General features: G+C 43.4%; 1 protein-coding gene across 4 annotated transcripts in view; it reads right to left on the bottom strand.

The window, feature by feature from the left end:
- Positions 1 to 21,243, bottom strand: part of BDH1 (3-hydroxybutyrate dehydrogenase 1) — a 36,197-nt gene that overhangs the window by 11,786 nt on the left and 3,168 nt on the right. For all 4 annotated transcript variants that reach the window (XM_019957538.2, XM_019957529.2, XM_070789506.1 and 1 more), the window contains exons 2-4: positions 17,287 to 17,413; positions 11,547 to 11,619; positions 10,757 to 10,867 (exon numbers count right to left, since the gene is read on the bottom strand). In XM_019957538.2, coding sequence (XP_019813097.2) covers positions 10,757 to 10,867; positions 11,547 to 11,619; positions 17,287 to 17,413 — 311 coding nt within the window. The remainder of the gene's footprint in view (positions 1 to 10,756; positions 10,868 to 11,546; positions 11,620 to 17,286; positions 17,414 to 21,243) is intronic.

The following is a 21,243-nucleotide window of genomic DNA, read 5'->3' on the forward strand; positions in this document are numbered from 1 at the left end:
TCTTTCACCCCTAAACTGTCAACTTACCCAGGGAGCCTCCCCAGAGGCCCTGGAAGACTCAGAGGCATGGCTCCCTGAGCTTCTGTCCTGCCTGGCACCAGGAACATCAGATACATCAGAGTCACCACTGCACAGAGCAGCAAGGGTGAGGCCTGGTTTGCCCAAGACTTGGCCCTGCGAACCCCTGGATGTGCCGATCTTCCTAATCGGCATGGTGCTCCAGCTCTGGGGAACAGACAGGGGTGAGCGCCTACTGCCGTCCCCCCGGAGTCCACCAGAGAAGAACTGCCCAGACGCTGTCTTCAAGTCCAGAGGCTGGAGGGGCTGCCCACAGACACCTTTCTTTCCCACAGACGGCAGACGGGCATCAGGAAAACACCTATCTTGTTTTAATTCAGTCTTTGTATCAGGGCTCCTCAAAAGCCCCTGAGGATAGAGTCTGCATGGCCCAAGTCTCCGAGAGCCGCTGACGTCTGCTCCAATAGAACGATTCCAGCTGAGATGACCAGGCGCTGAGTGCTCTTCCTCCTCTGACCTCTGTTAACCCTGCCACCATCATGCAACAAACAACTCTAGAACCCCACTCCAGACCTCTCCTGTGCCTCTTGCTAGCATCAAGCTGACGCCCCTGCAGCCCCCGGGGGAGAACCCCACCCCACTCTGGGTTAGGGTGGCCCCCAATCCAGGTTAGGGTGCCCACGGGAACATAGTTTGGCTGCTTGACAGCTAAGAGCCTTCTCACAGAGAAAACCACAGCTTCCAGCTCAGCATTCAGGCCCCCAGGAGAGAAGTCTCCCCCGCTCCGCCCCCCCGCCCCACCATCCCACGCCATCCCACATCCTCATCAGCCTCTGAGCAGCCTCCACGTCTGGCTTCCCTGACTGTCGGTTGGCCTTCAGCTGTTCAAAGGAGCCTTTTCCCAACCCCCTCAGCCCACAGCCCGCAGCCCTTGGCAGTCTGTCCCCTTCTGGATCCTCCTGTCCCAGGACACAGGCTGCACTGTCCGGATCATTCCACCTCCTCGCTCCAGGGTTTCTGTGTGTGTCCACATCTGTCTTGCTGCTTAGGGACAAGCATTTGGTCCTTCAGCGTTGGTGCCCGGGTAACCAGTTTCTTGATAAACCCATTTCTTATGTAATCCCTTTAAACTACATCTGTAAGCTATTTTTCCACCCCTGGATGAACATTCAGGCAGACTTGTAACTTTTTACCAGACTTGTCTGGTAACTTTTGCATTCATTCCCAGATTAACAGAGAACTTTTTTGTTTTGGCGGAGAGTCCGGTTCAGTCTACTGATCCACTAACTCCAGTACAGCCTGGCTTGAATGCCCAAACTTATATCCAGCTTAGAGCCTGCCTTGACCTGGGCCTGGCAGGGTAGGGTGTGGGAGTGGGGTACCAACTAGCAGGGCTGGAAGCTGTGCGTCTCACTATTTTCGAGCTCGTCCTTGTCTCCTGTTCCTTAATCTCTGACCCTTTCAGACTTGGATGTGGGGACTGGCCAATGAAAGGGTGAGACCATAGTCTTCTGGGGGGTGGGGGTGCCATCGTCGTCTGCTCCTGGTGCCCTGGGACAGCAGATGCACCAGAGATGGCCCTCCCTTCTTGGGACACTTTTGTGACTTCCACACAGATCCCCCCACGGGACCACTCCCTCCTCTACAGAGGTGTCTCCTCCCTCAGCCCGGGCTTCAGTGGGACGCCGCTTTGTCCCGGATCACACACAGCCTCTCAGGAGTCTCACTGCATCTCATACCCTTAAGGTGTCTCCAGGCAACTCTCCCACTGTCCACATCCAGGCAGCAGTGTCCTGGTTGGGTGGAAGGACAACCCTCTCTCATTGGGGCTATGTTCGCTCTGCTTCCAGATGAGCCACTCTGGCCTCATCTGGAGGCTTTTAGACTTGTTTTGGTAAACATTAACACACCATTTTGTGACCTCTAATCACCAAGGCACAAAAGGTAAGCTCTCCAAGTAAGCTCCCTGAAGCCCACCTCATTTTACTTGAGACTAGAGGGAAAATATACTCTAACTACCGTCTCTAAACTTCCAACCTCTTTTATATCAATTTATTACAACACTGAGGCAGGTCAGGGGCTAATCCCAGCAGAAAGGTTTCATGGTTTCTCAGCATTTTACTGTTAGGCAGCCTAGCACACCTCAAGGCAGAAGGTGAGGACACTTGGCACGTGTTATCCGTGAGCATCTGTCACATATATTAGAAGCATGGAGACAAGAGGAGCAAGACTGGGGCACTGTAATATTACAAAATGAGCCAAAGGAGAAGCCAGCAAAGGGGATGAAGAAAAACCTAGAGAGTAGGGTGTCCATGAAACCAAGAAACAAAGCGTTATAAGCAAGAGTGGTTTGTTTAGTCAAAGCTGCTGATAATGGCCTGAGAAGTAACCAATGGATGTGTCAAGAGAGAGGCCGCTGGCATTCCCTGATAAAAGCCCGATCAGAGGCATTCTGAGCCCTGCCTTCACCATTAGAGGGAGTAGCCCTGGTATAGCTTTTATGGGGAGCAATCTGGTAGATTTGAATAAATTCTAAAATCTTTCCACCTAGCACTTTCACATCTAGAAATTTTTTCTAACAATCACTAATGAAAGCCTGCAAAGCCAGGTACAAGACTATTCACTGTGGCTTTGTTTGCACTGACAAAAGCGAGAAATAAAGGGCACAGATGAACTGCAGTTGCCATGGGGTTGCACAGAGTCGGACGTGACTGAGCTCGCACGCCCAGGCTCACTCGGGCGGGGCAAGACAGCTGAAAGGAAAGGCTTTACTTTTTCATATCACACACTTCTGTATTGTTTGAGTCTATTATGAATCTGTACTACTTTCAAAATTCGAAAGAAATAAACGTTGAAAGGACAAACTCTTCTCTATCTGGAAATATGTTCAAACCATGACAATGCAAATTATTACCTGTGCTTGCTATGTTATTGAAATTTTTTACATTGCATGGATATTGTTTTATAGATATTAAACCTAGTGAAAAAAATTCCTTCCCAGGGTTCCTACTGCCTTCAAAATGAAGAAAAATGTTTCACCCACTGAACAGAGACAGTGAGTTGTTCTTAATACCCATTCTTCCCTTCTTCTGTAGCAGTAAAACCCCTGACTTCAAGCAGGGTACATATTGTTTCGGAATAACGACTACATTCACCAGCCTCCCTAGCAGGCAGGCAGGCCATGTGACTAAGCTCTGGCCAATAGAGAGAGAGCACAGGTGCCATAGGCACAGCTTCTGGGTCATGACTTCAAAGACCAGCAAGAGAAGCACTCACAGTAACTGCTGCTGCTGCTAAGTCACTTCAGTCGTGCCCGACTCTGTGCGACCCCACAGACAGCAGCCCACCAGGCTCCCCCGGCCCTGGGATTCTCCAGGCAAGAACACTGGAGCGGGTTGCCATTTCCTTCTCCAATGTATGAAAGTGAAAAGTGAAAGTGCAGTCGCTCAGTCATATCCGACTCTTAGCGACCCCATGGACTGAAGCCCACCAGGCTCCTCCGTCCATGGGATTTTCCAGGCAAGAGTACTGGAGTGGGGTGCCATTGCCTTCTCCGACTCACAGTAAAAGAAATACAAATTACAACTATACTGAGATACAGTTCTCATTTATCAGACTGGCAAAAATCAAAAGTTTAAAGCATACTCTTATCGGTGAAAGTATGTAGAAACAGGTATTTTCATACATTACTGGTGGGAATGTAAAATTACACAACCCCTATGATAGGAAATTGGGGGATATCTTTTAAAATGATGACGTATTTCATTAACCCTTTGACTGAAGAGTCACCTCACTCCTAGGAATTTACCCTAAAGATAAACTTCCAACAATATGTGAAAAAAATACCTATTCACAAAGTTCTTCATTATCGCATTATTGATAATTGCAAAATATTGGAAAAAACCTATATGTTAGTAAATATATAGGAACCTGTTGGAGTCCACTGTGGTCCACCCACACATGGAGCACTGCGATGCTGTTTAAAAAAAGTGAAAAAGATCTCTGTGAACTCACATGGGGGTGGTTTCCAAGATATATCAGTAAGTTTTTTAGGTAAAAATGAGTGCATACAGTATGCAAATGTTTATGAAGGTGGAAATGAAAGAATAGAGTAGAAAAAAATAGGAGGTGGTGGAGTAACATTACTTTGAGTTTACCTTTTTAAATAATTTTAGCTTTAGATCCTTGTTAATGTTTGCATCTTCTAAAACTAAATAAATCAAGAAGAATAGGGAGGAACAAAATACAAATAAATGAATCAAACTATTTTTCAAATAAATAATATAATAATGTATGTATATATGCTCAGTCTCTCAGTCGTGTCTGACTCTTTGTGACCCTATGAACTGCAGTCTGGCAGGCTCCTTTGTGGGATTTTCCAGGCAAGAATACTGGAGTGGATTGCCATTTCCTACTCCAATTTAATAATAATATTAATTAATCCAAGCAACTTTTAAACACAGTACTTTGTATACCTTTGATCAACAGATTAAAACACACTTAAAGAAATCTTAGGCTACACTGTGGGGACCAGAGCAGGCTTCCCTTCAGGATAACCTGCTGTGGGAGCAGCTAAGAGAAGGTCCTGTACAGCTGCACCTTCAGATCTACTTTGGCAGGAATGCCATGGCCATGGCCATGTGTGCCTAGGCTGCTCTCAGCCAATGACCAAGCATGACAGGAAGCTACTGGGCCATTCCTGCCTGAGACAGGTCTCCTCTAACAAATAACCTTTGCCTTGGGACTCTCCATCATCCCAGCTGAGACTCTCAGACTGTTCTGCAGTCTGACCTCTGCCTACCTAATCCTCTTCCAATTTCTTTTCAAAGACCTGCATTGCAGTCTAAAGGACTTCCCTGACTCTTCCTCCTCCATTCTCTTTAGCCATTACAGGCATTTCCTAAATCAATTTCTTAATACATCTAATCCTGTTTTGGCACCTGCTTCTCACAGGATACAAACGGACACAACAACTTAGTAGCTTTGCTGTTTGTAGTGTATGAATGTAGCAATTCTGAAGCATTTGTGTATGTATTGTAGGATTAATTAAATTAATTAATATATATCCACATAGTTGGGAGTCAGCATTCTAACTACAGGAAAAGAAGAAAGAAATACGGAATGAGGGGAGCAGGAAGAATGCTACTGTGATGAATTGGAATAAGTCAGGACAACCTTATGAATTGTGTGTGTGTGTGTGTGTCTGTGTGTGTGTGTGTAATATTTATAGGAAATGTATGTAGGAGATAGATACAGTATATGAACATATAAATGTGTATATGATTATATACACATTCCAGCTTTGGCCACTGAGGTGATCAAGGAGAAGCAATGCCCCATTAGCAACGATCACATCTAATACCCAGATGTTGGTGTCCAAATTCCACTAAAAGGAACCAGGTAAAAATACATCTACATGGAGACATGTATGTGAATATTCACAGCAACATTATTCATAAAGGCCAAAAGTCCAAACACTTTTATCCAAATATTTATCAATCAGTAAAATTTTAAATTTAGCATATGCCGTGCCTGCACGTTTAATTGTGTCGGACTCTTTGTGACCCTTTGGACTGTAGCCCGCCAGGCTTCACTGTCCATTGGGTTTTCCAGGCAAGAATACCAGAGTGAGTTGCCATTTCATTCTCTAGAGGATCTTCCCAACCCAGGGACTGAACCTGCTTCTCCTGTGTCTCCTGCATTGCAGGCAGATTCTTTACCCGCTGAGCCATCAGGAAGCCCTTAATGTAGCATATTCATATACTAAAATACTAATCAGTAGTAAAAAGGGATGAACTACTGATACAGTCTACAATTGGATGAATCTCAAACACAGTATGCTAAGTAAAATAAACTTGGCACAAAAGACTATTTATTGTATGATTCTATTTATTTGAATAGTCCAAAAGGGCAAATTTAAAGAGACAGAAGTCAGTGGCTACCTAAGACTAGAGGGAGGAGTGGACAGGTGTGTAAATAATCAAAGAGGGAAATTTTTGAAAGCTGGAAATGTTCTAAAAATGGATGGTGGTAATGGTTGCATGACTGTCTCCTAATTACTTTTGCAACTTCATGTGCCAGTGCTTCCTTTCATGCCCCCTAAATTCTACTTTATGAGTCCCAGTGGAGCCTCATGCTTCCAAGCATATGGTTAGGTTATTCCTTCTGTCTGACTGGTTATTCCTCTCAAGTCTCCATTTATGACAGAATTATTCATTCTCCATGGCCCAGAACAAATGTCACCCCTTCTGTCATGCCAGATTTAATCCTTGCCTTGCGTCTCCTCCGTCTCCTACATGGGCAGGCAGGTTCTTAACCGCTAGTGCCACGTGGGAAGCCCCCCTTCCTTCTATGTGTTCTCATTAAGCATTCTTTGCACGACACTGAGAACACTCTCCACTCTAATTCTTCCAGCTGTGTCTGTGCATGACGGTCCCATCACTGGACAATGCTCCTTGGGGACAGGGATCAGGTCTCACTCTTCTTCAGCATCTAACCAAGTGTCAGGCACATCATTAGCATTTGACAAATGAATGAATGAATGAAGCTATGAAGAATAAGGGACACTGAAGAGAATGGAAAAGATATCAGCTGTTTTAAGCAATAGATGAGTCAGTTGTTGGCAAAGCAATTGAAACCAACCACAAACACTGGCCCAGATTCTGGGCAGTACTGATATTAAATACACAGCTTGATGTAAGATTCTGGGAAGATGGCAGAGTAGGAAGCACCAGGAATCTGTCTCCTCACCCAGACAGTACACTTGCAGACTCTGTCTGATGTAACTTGTCTGTTAGAATCTAGAATCTGTTAAGGCTTGCAACTTCCAGGAGAATGAGTGGATGGTAAACTGCAGTTGATTTTGGGCAATCTAACCACTTCTATTCAATATTACTGAATATTATTCTACATTACTGGAAGTTGTAGCAATTAGGCAAGAAAAATAAAGATATCCAAACTGGAAAAGAAAAAATAAAACTATTTGCTTGCAGAGGATATGATCTTACATGTAGAAAACCCTAAAGATGCCACAAAAATATAAGCCTGTTGGAACTTGAAAATGAATTCAACAAAGTAGCAGGACAAAAGTCAACACACAAAAATCAGGTGCATTTCTATACATAAACAATGACAACCTAAAAAGGAAATTACAAAAACAACTCCATTGACAATAGCATCAAAAAAGAATAAAATACTTAGGAATTAAATTAACCAAGAAGGTGAAAGACTTGCACTATGAAAACTACAAAACATTTATGAATGAAATGAAAGATAATAGAAATAAATGGAAACACATCCTGGGTTCATGAATCAGATGACTTTATATTGTTAAAATGTCTACTACTCAAAGCAATTTAAGATCTAATTGAATACCTGTCAAAATCTTAGTGATTTTGTTTTTTCCAGAAATAGAAAAACCCATCCTAAAATTCATAGGCAATCCCAAGGGATTCCAAATAGCCAAAACAATCTCAAAAAAAGTGAACAAAACTGGAGGACTCAGACTCACTGATTTTGAAACTTACTACAAAGCTACAAAATAGCCTAGTATTGGCATAAAGACAGACATATGGATCAATGGAATAAAATAGACAGCCCATAAATAAACCCTAATACATATGGTCAAATGATTTTTGACAAGGGTGCCTTGACCACTCAAAGGGGAAAGGACAGTCTTTTCAACAAATGGTGCTGGGAAAACCAGATATCTACATGTAAAAGAATGAAATTGGACCCTTACCTAATACCATACACAAAAATTAATTCAAAATGGACCAAAAACCTGCACGTATGTAAGACCCAAAACAGTAAAACTCTTAGAAGAAAACATAGGGCAAAACTTCATGACACTGAATCTGGCAATGATTTCTTGGATATGACACCAAATGTGCAGGTAACAAAATTTAAAATAGGTAAATTGGACTTCATAAAAATTTTTAAATTTTGTATATCAAAAGACAGTATCCACAGAATAAAAAGGCAACCCATAGAGTGGGAGAAAATATTTACAAATCACATATCTGGTAAGGACTTAATATCCAGAATATATAGAGAACTCCTAAGACAACAACAACAAAAATATTCCATTAAAAAAGGACTTCAATAGACATTTCTCCAAGGAAGATATATGAATGGCCAATAAGCACATCAAAAGATGCTCAACATCAAAATTTGTGAGGGAAACGCAAACCAAAACTATGACGAGGTATCACCTCACACCCTTTCAGTTCAGTTCAGTCGCTCAGTTGTGTCCGACTCTTTGTGACCCCATGAATAGCAGCACGCCAGGCCTCTCTGTCCATCACCAACTCCCAGAGTTCACCCAAACTCATGTCCATTGAGTTGGTGACGCCATCCAGCCATCTCATCCTCTGTCGTCCCCTTCCTCCTGCCCTCAATCCCTCCCAGCATCAGGGTCTTTTCCAATGAGTCAATTCTTCGCATGAGGTGGCCAGAGTATTGAAGTTTCAGCTTCAGCATCAGTCCTTCCAATGAACACCCAGGACTGATCTCCTTTAGGATGGACTGGTTGGATCTCCTTGCAGTCCAAGGGACTCTTAAGAGTCTCCTCCAACACCACAGTTCAAAAGCATCAATTCTTCGGCACTCAGCTTTCTTCACAGTCCAACTCTCACATCCATACATGACCACTGGAAAAACCATAGCCTTGACTAGACAGACCTTTGTTGGCAAAGTAATGTCTCTGGCTTTTTAATATGCTATCTAGGTTGGTCATAACTTTCCTTCCAAGGAGCAAGAGTCTTTTAATATCATGGCTGCAATCACCATCTTCAGTGATTTTGGAGCCCCCAAAAATAAAGTCAGCCACTGTTTCCACTGTTTCCCCATCTATTTCCCATGAAGTGATGGGACCAGATGCCATGATCTTTGTTTTCTGAACGTTGAGCTTTAAGCCAACTTTTTCACTCTCCACTTTCACTTTCATCAAGAGGCTTTTTAGTTCCTCTTCACTTTCTGCCATAAGGGTGGTGTCATCTGTGTATCTTAGATTACTGATATTTCTCCCGGCAATCATGATTCCAGCTTGTACTTCTTCCAGCCCAGCGTTTCTCATGATGTACTCTGCATAGAAGTTAAATAAGCAGGGTGACAATATAGAGCCTTGACGTACTCCTTTTCCTATTTGGAACCAGTCTGTTGTTCCATGTCCAGTTGTAACTCTTGCTTCCTGATCTGCATATAGGTTTCTCACGAGGCAGGTCAGATGGTCTGGTATACCCATCTCTTGAAGAATTTTCCACAGTTTACTGGGATCCACACAGTCAAAGGCTTTGGCATAGTCAATAAAGCAGAAATAGATGTTTTTCTAGAATTCTCTTGCTTTTTCCATGATGCAGCAGATGTTGGCAATTTGATCTCTGGTTCCTCTGCCTTGTCTAAAACCAGCTTGAACATCTGGAATTTCACGGTTCACGTATTGCTGAAGCCTGGCTTGGAGAATTTTGAGCATTACTTTACTAGCGTGTGAGATGAGTGCAATTGTGTGGTAGTTTGAGCATTCTTTGGCATTGCCTTTCTTTGGGATTGGAATAAAAACTGACCTTTTCCAGTCCTGTGGACACTGCTGAGTTTTCCAAATTTGCTGGCATATTGAGTGCAGCACTTTCACAGCTTCATCTTTCAGGATTTGAAACAGCTGAACTGGAATTCCATCACCTCCACTAGCTTTGTTTGTAGTGATGCTTTCCAAGGCCCACTTGACTTCACATTCCAGGATGTCTGGCTCGAGGTCAGTGATCACACCATCATGATTATCTGGGTCGTGAAGATCTTTTTTGTACAGTTCTTCTGTGTATTCTTGCCACCTCTTCTTAATATCTTCTGCTTCTGTTAGGTCCATACCATTTCTGTCCTTTATTGTGCCCATGTTTGCCTGAAATGTTCCCTTGGTATCTCTAATTTTCTTGAAGAGATCTCTAGTCATTTCCCATTCTGTTGTTTTCCTCTATTTCTTTGCATTGATCGCTGAGGAAGGCTTTCTTATCTCTCCTTTCTATTCTTTGGAACTCTGCATTCAGATGTTTATATCTTTCCTTTTCTCCTTTGCTTTTCACTTCTCTTCTTTTCACAGCTATTTGTAAGGCCTCCTCAGACAGGCATTTTGCTTTTCATATGATCTAGTAATTCTACTTGTGGGTATATACCCCCAAAGAATTGAAAGCAGGATCTTGAGATATCTGTACCCCCATGTTCATAGCAGCATTATTTACAATAGCCAAAATGTTGGAAAAAACCCAAGTGTCCATCAACAGATGGACAGATAAGCAAAATATATATACATACAATGGAATATTACCCAGCCTTAAAAAGGAAATTCTGTAATATGCTACAGCATGGATGAACTTTGAGGACATTATGCCAAGTGACATAAGCCAGTCACAAAAAGGCAAATATTGCACGAGTCCACTTATATGAGGTACTTAGAGTAGTCAAATTCATAAAGACTGAAACCGTAATAGTGATTACCAGGGCCTGGAGGGGAGGGAAAAATGACAGTTAATGTTTATATTAGGTATAGACTTTCAGTTTCACAAGATGAAAAGTGTTATGAGGATGATGGAGGTGATGATTGCACGATAATGTGAATATATTTATTACCACTCAACTATACATTTAAAAATGGTTAAGATGGTAAATTTTATGCTATGTGTATTTGACTACAATTTTAAAACCCTACAAAAAATAACAACGATGATGAAAATGACTCAACTCTTACCTTCATCAAACAGCCAGCAAACACAAGGAAGCCTTCTGAATGCAGATGCTTGGCCAAGGAGAACCCAAAGCCCGAGTCACAGCCCGTGATCAGGACAGCTTTGCTGCCAACCTGTTTCAAAAGGTCAGACTCCACGTTAGGAATCCAGGATCGTGGGGGCTGAATGACCAGGCCTCCTCTGGGCAGCAACAATTACTTAGGGCTTCTTGAGTGGGCCAGGCCTGGTCCTCCCCACCTGTTTTTTCTGTTTGGAGAAGCACCATGGTGTAGTAGAAATGCTTGGACTCAGAATCAAGAGACAGGTTCTAACCCAGACTCCGCTACCAACTAGTGTCATTGCTTGAGAAAGTCACCTCCCTTCTGGACCTCAGTTTCCTCATCTGCATTCACTATCATCAGCATCACCAGCATTACTGACATCTTCCTCATCAAGTATTGAGTACTTATCATGCAAGGCACTGTGCATGCATTACTTTAAATCTCACAATATCTCCATACCCTAAATGTGATTATTACATCGTGTTTCAAGTGAGGACACAGACATTTTAAAATACCCAACATCATTAGTGATAAAGCCAGAACTGAAACTGGGCCTGAGAGATTTTAGAATCTAAAGTCTTAACCCCTAACTTCATTTGATGGGGTTGGGGGTTGTTCAGCAAGTGACAGATGGCTCTGAGTGCCCTGGAAGCAGGGAAGCCCTTGCTCTGAGGGTGGCTTAGAGCCTGGGAGCCCAGAAGGAGGCCTCTGACCACCTGGCTGGTTCCCAGGTAGCCAGGTTGCCACTTACCGGGTCCACTGAAGCAGCGTAAGTCCGACGGCCAACAGGAACAAAGGGCGCAGAGTAAAGCAGCAGCGAGCCTCTGAAAGAGGAAAGCAAGCCATGACCAGAGGCTGCGGTCACACCAGACCTTGTTCTGAAAGTGAAAGTCACTCAGTTGTGTCCGACTTTTTGCGACCCCATGGACTGTATAGTCCATGGAATTCTCTGGGCCAGAATACTGGAATGGGTAGCCTTTCCCTTCTCCAGGGGAATCCTCCCAACTGAGGGATCAAACCCAGGTCTCCCACATTGCAGGTGGATTCTTTACCAACTGAGCGACCAGGGAAGCTGAAGAACACTGGAGTGGGTCTTCTCCAGGGCATCTTCCTGACCCAGGAATCGAACTGGGGTCTCCTGCACAGGCGGATTCTTTACCAACTGAGCTATGAGGGAAGCCCTTGTTCTAGAGCAGAAGCAACTCAGCAGACCCTCAGGCATCAGTGAGCACTCCACTATTCCCACCCCAAACCCCTGAGGACTACCTGCTGATACCACTGAGGAGGGCCTGTTTCCTCCAGGGTTATTAGTCTGGGAGAAAGTGGGCTAGCAGTCATAGTGGCCATTTTTGCCACTGTGTAGGCAGAGCCTTCCAGCAACAGACCTTTGTTAATAAAGCCGTGTACAAATTCAGTGTCTTAATCCTTAGATTTTATGTGGCTTCCTGATAGTTTTTTATTTTGAAATAATTTTAGATTCACATAAAGTTAAGAAATAATACAGAGAGATGTCCTGTACCCTTTACCCAATTACCCCTCCTGGTAGCATTTTGCACAACTCTAGTACGGTATCATAGCCAGGACATTGACATATGCAGTGAAAATACAGAACAGTTCCATCACAAGGATCCCTTGCATTATTCTTTTATAGCCACACATTCCAACATCCTCTAACTACTAATCTGTTCATCTGTTCTCCACCTCTATAATTCTGTCATTTCAAGAATGGAATCACGCAGCATTAACATTCCTGGGGTTGGTTATTTTCACCCAATATAATTCTCTAGAGATTCATCGGATTGTCACGTTTCAATAATTTGTTCCTTTTTATTGCTAAATTGTATTCCATGGACCAAGGTCATCCGGGTTGCTTCCAGTTTTTAGGACTATTACAAATAAAGCTTCTAGGAACATTCCTGTATAGGCTTTTGTGTGAATTTGTTTTTCTCTTGGGTAAATGCCAAGGAGAGCAATTGCTGGGTCATACAGTAGTTGCATGTTTAGTTTTTTAACAGACTTCAAACTGTTTTCCAGAATGGCTATAGCATTCCACATTCCCAGCAGTAATGTATGAGTGATCCAGTTTCTCTATATCCTCACCAGCATTTCGCAGTATCACTATTTTTCATTTTAACCATGCTGGTAACTGTGTAAAGATATCCACTGTGGTCTTAATTTGTATTTCTCTAAGGGCTAATGATGTTGAACATCTCTTCACGTGCTTATCTGCATCAGTATATCCCTTTCGATAAAATGTCTCTTTATGTCTTCTGTGCATATTCTTACTGGATCGTTCTCTTACTGTTGAGTTTTGAGAGTTCATTATATGTTCCAGATGCTAGTCCTTTGTTGCATGTGTAATATGCAAATATTTTCTCCTAGCTCATAACTTGTCTTTTCATCCTCTTAACAGGATCTTATGTAGAGAAATGGTGTTTCATTGTGATGACTCTGATTATTTAATTTTTCCTTTTAAGGCCAAACGGTTGGTGTCAAGTTTCAGAACTCTGTGCCTATGCCCCAAACTAAAGATTTTCTATTTTTTTTCTAAAAATTTTATAGTTTTGTTTTATAATTTAAACCCATGATCCACTGTGAGTTAACTTTTGTATAAAATGTGAAACTTAAGTCAAAGTTGGTAAGCCTCTGCCTGCGAATATCCATGCTCCAGTCTCATTTTTTGAAAATGTTATCCTTCCTCCACTGAACTGATTGTGCAACTTCTTTGAACTGATCTTTGTCAAATTCTAGTTGAGCAAATCCGTGTGGCTCTATTTCTGGATTCTCTGTTTCACTGAACCATGCATTCCCACCTTATTTTTCTTTTTCAAAATGGTTTTTACTATTCTATTTCCTTTGCCTTTTCATATAAGTTTTAGAATAATCTTGTCTTTATCTATAAAAATCTGACTGAAATTTTTATAGAAATTATGCCAAACTTGTGTATCAGTTTGGGGGAAATCAATGTCTTTACTCTTTTGAGCCTTTCAATTTCTAAACATAGTGTGGGTCTCCATTTATTTAGATATTTGATTTCTTTCATCAGCATTATGTAGTTTTCAATGTACAAATTGTGTATAATTTGTTATATTTATATCTAAGTAACTCATTCTTTTGAGCAAATTGTTTTAGATTCCTATATCCACAAGCTCATTGCTAGAATATAGAAAAAGACTGATGTGTGTGTGTTATCACATATTCTGTGTCCTGCTGAGCTCACTTATTAGTTCTGGGAGTGCTTTGTGGATTCCTCGGGATTTTCTATGTAGTCAATCATATAATCTGCAAATTAGGGACAGTTTTATTTCTTCTTTTACAATCTGTATGACTTTTATTTACTTTTCTTGCTTCACTGTACTTCCTTACCGCACTATGGTGAATTGGTTACCTTGCTGCCCATCTTAGGGGGAAAGTATTCAATCTTTCACCAGAAAATATTAATACAATGCTAGCTGCAAGGGTTTTTATAGATGCTCTTTATCAAGTTCAGGAAGTTTCCTTCTATGCCAATTTTTCTTAGAGTTCTTAATCACAAATGAGTATTAAATTTTGTTTTTTCTGCATTGATAGATTCATATGGTTGTTCTTTGACTTTCAATTTGGTGGATTACATTAATTGATTTTTCAGTGTGAACCATTCTTTGCATCCCTGAAACAAATCCACTTTTTCATGGTTTATAATTCTTCTAATATACTGCTGCTGCTGCCACTGCTGTTAAGTCACTTCGGCCATGTCCGACTCTGTGCGACCCCAGAGACGGCAGCCCACCAGGCTCCCCCGTCCCTGGGATTCTCCAGGCAAGAACACTGGAGTGGGTTGCCATTTCCTTCTCCAATGCATGAAAGTGAAAAGTGAAAGGGAAGTCGCTCAGTCATGTCTGACTTGTAACGACCCCATGGAATGCAGCCTACCAGGCTCCTCCATCCATGGGATTTACCAGGCAAGAGTACTGGAGTGGGGTGCCATTGCCTTCTCTGTCTAATATACTGCTTAATTATATTGGCTAATATTTTAAGAATTTTGCATCTATATTCATGAGGGGTATTGGTCTGTAGTTCTCTGTTTTTTATGGTCTTTGTCTGGTTTTGGAATCAAGGTAATACTAGCTTCATAAAATAAATTGGAAAGAGTTACCACTGGATATGGATGGGAGTTCTGGCTCCCCACTGGGTCTCCACCAACCCTTCCTGACTGTGAGGAGATACAGTGTCTCATTGCTGCTCCCCATTGTATGTGGGGGTGTACAGGTTACTGCTGAGAGGTGGAGGAAGTCCTGATTCTCTTTCTCCTCTAGATGTCCTCTGACACCCCCCCACCTCCACCTCAGGCAGGGAGGGCGCCTTATTACTGGGGTGGGGGGGTGGTGGGGTTAGCAGGGTAGAATGTAAGTCCAGGCCCCTACTTGGCTTTCTCTGACACAGCCTCTGGTGAGGACACTGGTCACACGTGAGTAGAATGGTAAGGTCACTACACCCAAAATTAATTAAATGACCTTATCTAAATAATCACTATATTTCCATAATCCCAGGATTTGCTGTACAAAAAGGACAAAGTGTCCCTGGCAGAACTGTGCTTGTCCCCTGCCATCCCTTTGCACTATTTGATATTTTGGAAAGTTACAAAAAGTCACAGCAAGAAAAAAAATTATTTCAAACTGACTTGTTCCCAGATTTTCTCTAACCCACTTCCCCATATTCATACCTATCCACTCACAGCTGGGGGTTGCATTACACCATGTGTGTCATATATATCACATATATGGGTGTATTACAGCAGGTGCTACTGCTCACATCCAGCTGTCGATGGCAAATTTCTACTTCACCAGAGAGCACACGTTGGCATGGAAAATAACCATCCATTTTCTAGTTGCGGGGACTCTGAATTTAACTTGCCACTTGATTTTACTCCTCTCAAATATAAGAGAAAGAAAAAGGCATTATTTCTCCCTTGCTCTGGCTGCAAAAGAAGAAACTGAGGTAGTAGAGCACATGGAATACTCTTGGAAAAGGAAATTTCCAGAAGCTCTCAAAGAAGAGTTGCTTGTTTAATTTGTATTGAGTTGGCAAAAAAGTTTGTTCGAGTTTGTCGTAAGCTGTTACAGAAAAACCCAAATTTGCCCCGGACAGCTGGGTACAAGCAGTAGCACCTGGTATAATGCACCCAGGTGTAATATATATACATGATACCTGGTGTAATACAACCTCAACTTTGAGTGGATAGATTTGAATATGGGGAAGTGGGTTAGAGAAAATCTGGCAACAAGTCAGTTTGCAATAATTTTTTTTTTCTGGCCAACTCAATGCTTTCTCTAAATCACACAATTCAGTGAAGTTTTGCGACATTTTAGTTAACTGGTTTCACGAGTGAGATTTTAAAAAGGACTGGTCTCTAGGTGAATCCTAACATAAGGACAGCACACAACCCACACTGAGAGACATTTTCTTCCAGGGTATCAAGGTCATGCGCGACAGAGACTGAGGAACTGACCCGGACAGTGAGTGGGTAACAGGTAGGAAGGCCAGAACTGCAAGTGGCAGCCTTTTTTTCCCTTCTCTGTTGTCGAAACCGGTTCTGCCCAAGACTAACCTTTTTTTTCTTTTCTCAAACCTTGGGCTGATAATGGCTCAACAAACCAATATTCATGTCAATTGATTCAAGGCCGGGGGATGATACACCTTGTTCGATCCTATCTCACAACTGCATGTTGTGGGAGGGGCCTGGTGCAACTCCCTCAGCGTGGAAGAGTCTCTCTTCCCTGATACTAGCTTTCTAACAGACGTAAAACACCTTGCTAAAAACTAGCAAGGGGGCACTCTTTTTGTTCCCTTCTGATGTCTGTCAGAAGCTTTCCCTATCTCTGTTATACTTTAATAAAACTTTGCTACACAAAAAGCTCCAAGTAGTCAAGCCTCATCTCTGACCCTGGATCAAAATCCTCTCATCTGGAGGTCACGAATCGAGGCATAACACACGTCTTGCAGCAGCAACCTTTCAACAGGAGGAGAGTAAGGGGACATAACAACTAAATGGAATGGGGACCCTGGTTTGTATCCTAGACTAGGAAAAGCTGTATTTGTGAGCTATTTGATGAAATCTGAATTAAGTCTGTAGTTAATAGTATGATATCAGTGGTAATTTCCTGGTTTTTTATGAATGTACTATGTTTTGTAAGACATTAACATTTGGGGAAGTTAGGTAAAAGTTAGGTAAAGGGGATACAGAATATTTTTGTACTATTTTTGCAATTTTTTTACAAATGTAGAGTTATTTCAAAAAAAAAAAATCTGATGAAAAATATTCTTCTATGCCTTGTGGGCATAGACCTTGTGGGAAGGTCTCCGTCTTCCAAGGACACCATTGCATGTCCTTTGCTGGTAGACGGTGGGTACTGACAGACACCTTTGAGAGTCAGACCTTATTATGCATGAAGAGCTCTGCTTTACCCAGAAAGTGTAACCGTCAAGGCTACCTCCACCCTTCACTGTCTTACCTTGTCCCATTTTCTCTATCAGAGAAATTCAGGGTTTTCCTTGGAAGCTGTGACAGGGGTCTGGAGAGGCGGGCTGTTAGCATTGTGGCCACAAAAGGCAGAATGGTCAGGCTCCTCCTGGTGGGTTCTGAAACACAAAAAGCACCCTCATTGCCTGTTGCCTTCTGGGCTTTGGGCAGGAGTGGCCATGTTCCTTCCAGGTTGTAAAAGTCAAATTGGGCTCTGTTCTACCCAGGTCCAGTTATGGCACCAGACAGTCCCTGCCTGCCACCCTCCTTGCAAGCTACAGCCTCATCTGATAGAAAGAGTCAGATAGCTGAAACACCTAAAAACCTGGGTTCTGGCTCTGGCTATGTACAAACTCATGGGGCAACCCTGGATGAATCATCACCCATTTGGGCCAGATCAGCGATCCTCAAAACAGACTGTGCAGCAACCAGTGGGGCACTTGGGGACCTGAGCCCTCAGTGACCCCAACTCCATGAGTCCCATTCTCTAGTCTGTGTTCCCCATATCCAGCAAAACAGCCACCTAAATTTGTCCACGTGACCCTACAGGCAGTTTCTCCAGCCCAGGGCCACATATCATTTGATTTAGCTCTCCACCTCTCTCCCCAAAACTCATCACAGCATGGAGACTAGAGCTACAAAATGAGACATGCTCTAGTTAATCTAAATTAACACACACACGCACAGTCTCTCCCACCACCCGACCACTCCCTTTTCAGGTTAAGTCAGCCTCGTTGCAACAAGACCATGTATCACTAGTGTCACCTTTAGTCTACTCAGCACAGTGACTAGTTGTGCATTATGAGTTGTTGATCAGCGTGTGCACTAGGTGCCCTCCTGTTCTGGTTGATTCCCCTCTAGTGACCCCTCCTGGCCTAAGGGAAGGAAAGGGAGGTGGGGAGGGAGTTGAGGCCAGGCAGTCACATTCAGGGGAGCTGTTGCCCTTTCCTGGTGAACTGTCCTAGTCTCTTGGCACACCTGCCTGTGTTGGGTTAGACTGCCCTTATCAGTAACAAGGCTCTGCCTGAGATGCAGCTCCTCCCCTGCCATCTTGCTGCCACCCTAATCTGATAACCAGCCACCTGGTTCTAGGTCTGAAATAAGTTCATTGACTGGCCAACCCCCACAGTGTTCACTGTAGGAGGCAGGTGGAGGTGTTCCATCTGTTTAATCCTTGGGAGAGCAATATATAGGGCTTTTTGTCTTGTGTGATCCTTCCAGACTGTGCAGTTGGCTCTTGCTTCCACTCCTGCCCTTATTTGCCACACAGCAGTCTCAGCATTGCAGCCAGAAAGATCTTTCTAACACCAGTCAGGTTGTGTGACTCCCTGGCCTAGAAACCTCCCCCTCCTTCCCGCGCCTTCTGGAGTCTGCCTCTGCCTCCCTTCCTATTCGATATTGCCCTCCCCTCACTCGCTGTGCTGCCGCCACGCTGACCTGAACACACGCCAAGCTCTTTCTCGCCTCGAAGCCCTGGACTTTGCCTTTCCTCACACTGGATGACTAGGTCCTTCTCACCCTTCTGACTTCGGAGAGGCTGCCCCAACCCCCCATGCAGCACGCAGGGATTGCTCTCCGTAAGATCACTCTTCAATCCAACATTCTCTTGTTTCGTTACTTGATCTCTCCCTTCCAGCTCATAAGCTCAGTGAGGCCAGGCACCTGGTCCATCTTGGTCACCACTGAACTCCCCGTGCCTGGAAGAAACCTGACACGGAGGAGGCACTCGGCGAGTCTCTGCTGAGTGGGGCTGAGCTGTGGGCTTGAAGCCCACCTCCCATACACCCACAGACTAGCCCTTCATGGAAGGCACAGGCCCATGCTGGGCTCAGATTCTTTAAGGCGGTGTCCCTACTCCCACCCCGCCCAAGTACTGAGCAGCTGGCTGAGCACACACATCTCCACCTCCTCCCGCCAGGACTGGAGTCTGAGGTCACCGCCACTGGGTAATTTTAAATCCAGTTGTTTATAATTCAAGCCCTTTCCATCCCTTCTGCTCAATGCCTGTGGCAGAGAATGCCTCAATGTCATCTCCAAATAAAGGGCTGCTTTTCAACTTTATTTTCCTTCAAGTCAGCCACATCTAAAAGTGCTGGCATCAAAATAGCTTAAAGTGCATAAAAACTCAGCCCCTTTAATAATGCACTATTCACACTGTCGTCTTATATACAAAATACCAGAATTTTAGATCTTTTTTCTTCTGTACTTTTACATTTCTTAAATATGTTGCTATTTTCACTCCAAATACAATGCTACAGGCAATGAAACTGCTGCACACTCTTCAGGGTGGTTTGTCATCTTAGTGTCTTGTGCTGGGCTTTAGCCTCTGTAAATACTAGCTTCTCAAACTCGAGATGCCACTCACTTGCCTTTTGGTTTGGAAACAAAATGGTTGTAGGAAGCAGGTGCTTCAAGGGCACAGGCAGAGCTCCTTTGGGGGGTGGAGACCATCTCTTTAGCTTTGAATTTGTTAGCTGCTCCAGGGGGACCAAATTTATAAAATAAAATACAGCTGTAAAATCAAAATGCTCAAGTATTCTGGAATCTGGGGAAACTTTTCTGAGAACACTTAGGTCTACTCTCAAGGGTACCTCCTTTTCACTGTCAATGAAAACCCATGTGTAACCCATGCAAAGTATACTGTCTCAAAAAAACAAAAAACACCTGCCTGCATCCTTGTCTTGATGCTGGGCTCACTTGCTACATTCTGACAGGAAGATCTTGCAGAGGACACAGCTGGTTGCCCTCCTGTGCTCAGGGTCAAGGCGTCTCCAGCAAGTGGCAAACATTCCCGGTACTGACATCCTCAGAAAAGGCAGGGCGTCAGCAACAAACAGGAATGCAGGAAGCAATACTTAGGCAGAAAAGAGAACCCAGAGTTCATGGGCCCTGGTACTAACAAGTGGGAGGGGGAGGTCCTGTTTCACTGCAGAGGGCAAGCTGGGTTTAAGCAAAGAAGCATCCTATGCAAGGACTCCACACTGAGGCGCTCAAAGTCAGTAAGTGATGTGAGACTCCAAGGTCTGACAACCGGCAGCCAGTTTCTAACATACTCTATTTGGCTATTTTGTTTGGCCAGCCTCATGTTTTAAAAGGCAATGTAACAAGCCAGCTATGTTATACTTGAACTCAATACAAAAAGTTTGTACTATTTTAAGCCTACCCATATCACCTCTGTTAACTGCCTGGCCACTGTGGGAATCAGAGTTTGAGATCTCACCAGACAGGTGTCTATTATCCTTTGGCTGTTTTCCTTCTGATCACTTTTAGTATAATCTTGCCTGAAAATTTCAGCTCAGCTCAGCTATGCATGTTAACTATACAATTAATGGGGGTTTCCTTGACGTCAAGCAAAAAGGAAACGAGAAGTTTTAAAGCCCTTATTTTAAAAAGATGTCTATTATTCCTTAGAGAGATAACTATTCAGAAACAAAAGCCTGAAGGAACACTAAACGATATTATAGATGATGTTCTCCCTATTATTTTATCATAAATGCAGAAGTGACTTTTATACAATTGCCTTTAGCAGGGACCTTCAATAAAAGCCAAGGTTTAAAGCTCAGTTCAGCAAAGGCAAACCTAACAGACACTTGGATTAGTCCAGCAGATTCCAGTCACCTGATCAGACTTAGGTGATGGCCAATTCTTCTCAGAGAATACATCACATGCTCTACAGTGGCCAAATTTTGGGTGTCCATCTTGCTAACCTGATCCCTGTCCTTCCAGACTTGCCTATTGTATACAGAGTTTGGCCTCTGATGCTGTAGTTGTGCAGTGAGGACCACCCCCGCCCCTATTCTCTGGCCATGGAAGACTATATCAGGGAGAGACACCCGACCCCAGATGAACCCATTATTCTGTTTCCTGGCACTGTGAAAGCAAGCAAATCAGCCTCGTGGGGCACAGACATGTGACCTGACTGCTGGAGCTGGAGAAGGCAGATAGGCAG

This window comes from Bos indicus, chromosome 1 (assembly GCF_029378745.1).
Source record: "Bos indicus isolate NIAB-ARS_2022 breed Sahiwal x Tharparkar chromosome 1, NIAB-ARS_B.indTharparkar_mat_pri_1.0, whole genome shotgun sequence".
Classification (NCBI taxonomy): Eukaryota; Metazoa; Chordata; class Mammalia; order Artiodactyla; family Bovidae; genus Bos; species Bos indicus.